General features: G+C 47.5%; 1 protein-coding gene across 1 annotated transcript; it reads left to right on the top strand.

Annotated features, from left to right (window-relative positions):
- The first annotated feature begins 1,630 nt into the window (after window positions 1-1,630).
- On the top strand, window positions 1,631-5,329 carry Tmed9 (transmembrane p24 trafficking protein 9). The gene is made up of 5 exons (XM_055617202.1): window positions 1,631-1,847; window positions 1,991-2,091; window positions 2,897-3,022; window positions 3,661-3,807; window positions 5,088-5,329. The coding sequence occupies exons 1-5, from the start codon at window positions 1,664-1,666 to the stop codon at window positions 5,235-5,237; spliced, it is 708 nt and encodes a 235-aa protein (XP_055473177.1). The 5' UTR covers window positions 1,631-1,663; the 3' UTR covers window positions 5,238-5,329.
- The last annotated feature ends 440 nt before the right edge of the window (window positions 5,330-5,769 follow it).

Here is a 5,769-nt window from a genome sequence, read left to right as displayed (position 1 = left end):
CCCCCACTCCAAAGCTGGGTTCCTCCGTGTTCAGCTCCAAATCATAAACTTGTTCCCATAAGCTCCTGCCTGGACAACCTTTTCTCTGCTGAAGCTTTTACTTTTGCTTCACTGGGTTTTGTTGTTATGTAAGGCAGGGCTAAGAAAGCATTCCCGGGGGAGAATGAGCAGCTGTACTCCCACTGATGTCCTTTAGGGCATCTGATACTGGTGGGGCCTCAGGACAGGAAGCCTAGGAGATGAGGATGGCCGACTGGGTCATGACAGGACTGTGCTCTTATCCAGACTGTTTGTATTAAGATTTATTTGTTTACTATGTTTTGCCTGCACGTCAGAAGAGGGCACCAGATCTCACTATAGATTGTTGTGAGCCACCATGTGGGTGCTGGAAATTGAACTCAGGACCTCTGGAAGAGCAGCCAGTGCTCTTAATCTCTGAACTATCTCTCCAGCCCTCCAGCTGCTGGTTCATATGGTTTATAGAGGAAATTGTTTGAGGTCCACAATTTGTACACATGCTTCATACAGAAATCTCTAATGGCATTTTGTGGACCTATGTCTCCTGCCCTCCTGTACCCTAGAGGCCTGAAGGGGGATCAGATCCAGCTTTTCTGCTGTTTTACCTTTATGTGGTGCCTCTGACCTCCTGCTCTTTGGAATCTCTACACTATCAGCCTGTTTAGCAAATTTTTCACTCACTGCTGTCTAAGCTACAACGTGGGACCTTTCTTCTTGCCTGTGTGGGCTTCCCTGCTTTCCTTATTCCCATCAGTCGGAGGCCTTGAGAGGGATTTTTCTCCTTCATGAACCCTACAAGTATGAAGAGGTTAAATTAACCCCAGCACTAGGGAGGCAGAAGCCAACAAAGCTCTGAGTTCAAAGCCCGCCTGGATTACGTATCAAGTTCCAGGCCAGCAAGGGCGGTTACATAGTGAGACTTTGTCTTTAAAAAAAAAAAAAAAAAAAAGGAAGAAATGCTACAACACATCTGCTTAATACAGATAAATCTTATCAATGATTAAATTAAATGTAAGCTGAACTCAGGGGCTGGCTAGTTGTGCACCTCCTCCTGATGAAAGGCATGTGCCACCACCGTCTGGCTAAGAGGTTCATTTTTGATACAAGGACATAAATAAATGTTTAAAAGATATGAATGAAAAAGGATAGGCCATTCAAATAGTAACCAAAAGAGAACAGGTGGCTGAACATGGCGTTGCAAACTTGTAACCCATCACTTGCCAGGCAAAGACAGGAAGATGACTACAAATTTGAGGCCAGCGGAGTTTGCATCTAAATTCCAGGTTAGGCAAAGCTACACAGCAACACCCTGCCTCAAAACAAACAAAAGTTAAGTGGGCTGGGGAGAGGGTGGGGAAGAGGGAGAGTTGCATTACTACTGAGCGAAACAGGTTCGAATTTTGTCGCTACTTATTAAAGGTCATCCCGCTAACCGGCCGAATCAAAGAAAAGCCTTTCATCATTTCAAAGATCCCAATCTGCGCTTTGTAGAAACCGCCCCAATCAGGCATTGCCGCGCGGAGGCGTGGGGTTTCTAGGGACTTGTAGTCCTCGCGGCGGAACTCGCAGTCCCGGCAGGCACCGCGGTGGCTCCGCTGGGCGACGTGGCTCGTCAGTGTGCGCCTGGGCAGGCAGGTGGGACAAGATGGCTGCGGAGCAGGGCGTGCAGATTGTCGGGACCCCACCCGGATCCTTGCTTGGGAGAGGGATGCGGGCCTTGCTGCTGCTGCTGTGGCTTGCAGCCCGCGGAGACGCACTCTACTTCCACATTGGGGAGACAGAGAAGAAGTGCTTTATTGAGGAGATTCCGGACGAGACCATGGTCATCGGTGCGGGGGCGAAAGGGCGCGTTTGGGACGAGTCAGTGGTAATTGGGGCAGAGGGAAGCGACCCGTCCCGGGTCCTGTCTGCCGCGAACCTGGCACCTACCTCTTCGAGCTCTTTTCACCTTCCCTTTTCTGCCCATCTCCAGGAAATTACCGGACCCAGCTCTACGACAAACAGAGGGAGGAGTACCAGCCAGCCACTCCTGGGCTTGGCATGTTCGTGGAGGTGAAAGACCCCGAGGACAAGGTGAGCTGAGCCCGGGCCAAGCAAGATCTGGTACTTCTTTGTTAGTTTCCATACCTGATCGAGCAAGAGAGACACTTGGTGATGTGGGCCGCGGTCACTGGACGCTGGGCGGGTGTCCTCGACTTCCCAGTGACTGCTTAGTGTTTCCCCAAGTCAGCTACCGGACTTGAACCGCTTCCCTGGCCTGAGATATGGAAGTTCGCTTTTTCTAGTGTAGTGTATTAATTGTAGTGATGGATATCAAAAAGTTACTAATGCGAAAGCTGTTGATTAGGTCGTAATTCATAAAACGGAGCACTTTCCACAAAGGAGTACATTTTAATTTTGACATATAATGTTTTTAAAACGAAAGGCAAATAACTTTGTTGTCACTTAACCATCGCCATTCTGTCAGCCTGGGTGCAGTTCCCGGCACCCCCATAATGGCTCATAACCACTCATAGATGTGCACATGGAACATATATACATGCAGGCAAAACAGTCATATACATAAAGACAATAAAACTTAAACAGCAACGAGAACAACAAATTAACACCGAAAGCGCTAAAAATTGATAAAGAAAAGTCCTTCCTGGAATAGTCACTTGCTAGCTTGATATCAGACCCTCAACCCCGCCCCAAATAGTTCTCAGCAGCCATTTCACAAGTGCTGCTGTGTATTTGTGGTCTTCTAGTGTTGTGTTGTGCTCTAGGTTCTTGTTGCCGTCTTTTGTGGTACTTAGAGCCTTTATCGCCATTTGTTGTTGTTGTTTTTTCTCCTGGCCCCCAACAGCATCACTGACTGAAACTCCTCCTCTGTCTCTAGGTGATCCTGGCCCGGCAATATGGCTCTGAGGGCAGGTTCACGTTCACCTCCCATACCCCTGGTGAGCACCAGATCTGTCTTCACTCAAATTCTACAAAGTTCTCCCTCTTTGCTGGAGGCATGCTGGTAAGTAGATCCATGAGAGACTAAAGGCTTTCAGCCAGCATATCCTGGTTAGGACTGGGGGCTGTTGGTATTGTGAGTGTGGAGGTTAAAGCCATGGGGTTTCCAGTGAACATGCAGGGCCTAGTGGCTGATCAATTTGGAGAGCCATTCCTTAGCACCCTAATAGGATATTTTTATGCAATGCATATATATATCCTGCCATATACTTTATCATCTCTAAATTACTTACCATCTCTAATGCAATGTTAGTGATGTATGACATCATATGTATGTGTATATATATATATATATACACATATGTATATCATACTAAAGTGACTTAGAGAATGTCCAAAAATGTCTTCATATTCAGTACAAATAGATTTTTTTAATGTGTTTTTGCTTTTTGAAGTACTTATTATCTTTGGAAGCAATAGTTGCAGAGAAAAAAAAACTGTATATGCATTGGTCAGAACATGAGCCCAAGCTTATTCTTTTTGCTTGTATGCCTGGAGCCCCATAGCATTGCATGGGATTTCAGTATGACTTGAATCAAAAACAAACAAAACCTGTAAAACGAAATAGAGGAATCAGCTGCCAGTCAGGCTTCAAAGGCAGTGGGACTGCCTGACTGCCTTGTCTCACGTTTCCATCCCCAGAGAGTTCACCTTGATATCCAAGTGGGTGAACATGCCAATGATTATGCAGAAATTGCTGCCAAAGACAAGCTGAGCGAGCTGCAGCTGAGAGTCCGACAGCTGGTGGAGCAAGTGGAGCAGATCCAGAAGGAGCAGAACTACCAGCGGGTGAGCTCTCGGGAGGGAGTAGGAGGCTGCTCAGCCCAGAGCTGCCCCTGCGGTTCACTGTGCAAGCCCAGGTGACCTACCTATGCCAGAGCCCAGGTCTCAAGGATGAGTAGCTGTGAGCATCTATCTTGTAACTGAGCCACAGCAACACAGAAGAATGGCACGGTAACCAATACCAGCACCCTGAGTGCTGTTTTAAAGGTTCTGGTTGCCCCCAGAATGAAGAGCCTCTGAATTATTTGTGACCAAGAGCCATACTGGTACCATGCCTTTAGGAGTTACAAGGCAGTGACCCATCTAAACCAGAAGTGTACGGGGTCAGCCATGGCCTCCTTGCAGAAAATGCACCCCTCTCCACCCTGTCTGTCTTTTTGGTTTCCCAAGACAGGGTTTCTCTGTGTAGCCCTGGCTGTCCTGGAACTCACCCTATAGACAAACTCACATACCTGCCTGCCTCTGCTTCCTGAGTATGAAGGTCCAGGTTTTGTATGTGAAGTTTTTCCAATTTTTTTTTTTTTTTTTTAAGACAGTTTTTCTGTATAGGTCCTGACTGTCCTGGAACTCACTCTGTAGACCAGGCTGTCCTCCAACTCAGAGATTGCCCTGCCTCTGCTGGGATTAAAATCATGCGACGCTACCGCCCAGTATGATACCGCATCTTTAAGAAGGAAAACATATAAACACAAAAAACCTGTGAACCAAACAAAACATATCTAGCCCACCACTTTGCAGTCTAAGTATATGACATATATGATTTTTGTTTGGTTGGTTTTTTTTTTTTTCTTTTTTTTTCTTTTTTTTTTTTTTTTAAAGACGGTTTCTCTGTGTAGCTTTGGCTGTCCTGGACTTGACTTGTAGACAAGGCTGGCCTTGAACTCACAGAGATCCTCCTTCATGGTAACTGTGCTGGGCTTACATATGTTTTCCACCACACCCTGCCGACACATATGATCTTTAAGGAACAGATTCAAAGACCTGGACAGACATCCACACTGAGCATCCAGGACATCTCTGTTCCTTGCGGCTGTCACCATCATCTTACCTCTTCTCTAGGTATCAGGAAGGGTCAAGTGAGGACTGTATCTGACAGATGGACAGACAGACTTAGGAGAAAGGCGTTAGTCTGCCAGGGGTCACCTGACTGCTGAGGATGAAGGTAGTCTCCACAGGCACTTGGCCAGAATTTGGGCAGAGTGGGTGGCCCTGGGGCCTCCCTGTACTCTGGGAACCCAGCAGTTCTGTCTTGGATTCCTGAGACTGGCTGTTTATCTCCCCAACAGTGGCGAGAGGAGCGCTTCAGACAAACCAGTGAGAGCACCAACCAGCGAGTGTTGTGGTGGTCCATCCTGCAGACTCTGATCCTCGTGGCCATTGGTGTCTGGCAGATGCGGCACCTCAAGAGTTTTTTCGAAGCCAAGAAGTTGGTGTAGCTGTCCATAGCCTCGCAGGCAATCTTTCTTCCAGGCTGTGGAGAAAGGACTTATAACCAGTTCCTCTCTGCAAGGGGGAATGGCTTCAGCCATAGATGCTCTGGAGGGGAGAGGGACAGCAAGCATGCCTTCACTCCTCAGGCTCAAGCTGAGGACAACATCTTGGCTGGCTAATGCTCAGCAGATAGTGGGACGAGCCCTCCCCACCTGCATCTCTGGACCCTTTGAAGTAATCATCCAGGAGCTGGTGATGTCCTTGGTGTCTTAGGATCTCAGTGTTACTGATGAGGGATGCGAGGCTACTGTCTGGGGTAGGTTATGGGAGGGATGAGGGTGAGCCAGCAAACTTTTTTTTTTTTCTTTTTCTTCTGTCTTCCTTTGCTAACATGGGATTTTGAGCAGGTCAGGGTGTATCAATGACTCCTTGCTATTCCAGAAACTTTGCTTTTCTTGCCTTTGGCTTAGAACCACCCTGCTAATCTAGGGTGTGTGTGTGTGTGTGTGTGTGTGTGTGTGTGTGTGTGTGTGTGTG

This window comes from Psammomys obesus, unplaced genomic scaffold, assembly GCF_907164565.1.
Source record: "Psammomys obesus unplaced genomic scaffold, mPsaObe1.curated_primary_1811, whole genome shotgun sequence".
Lineage (NCBI taxonomy): Eukaryota > Metazoa > Chordata > Mammalia > Rodentia > Muridae > Psammomys > Psammomys obesus.
The sequence above is the reverse complement of the archived record's forward strand: the minus strand, read 5'-3'. Positions and strand labels throughout refer to the sequence as shown.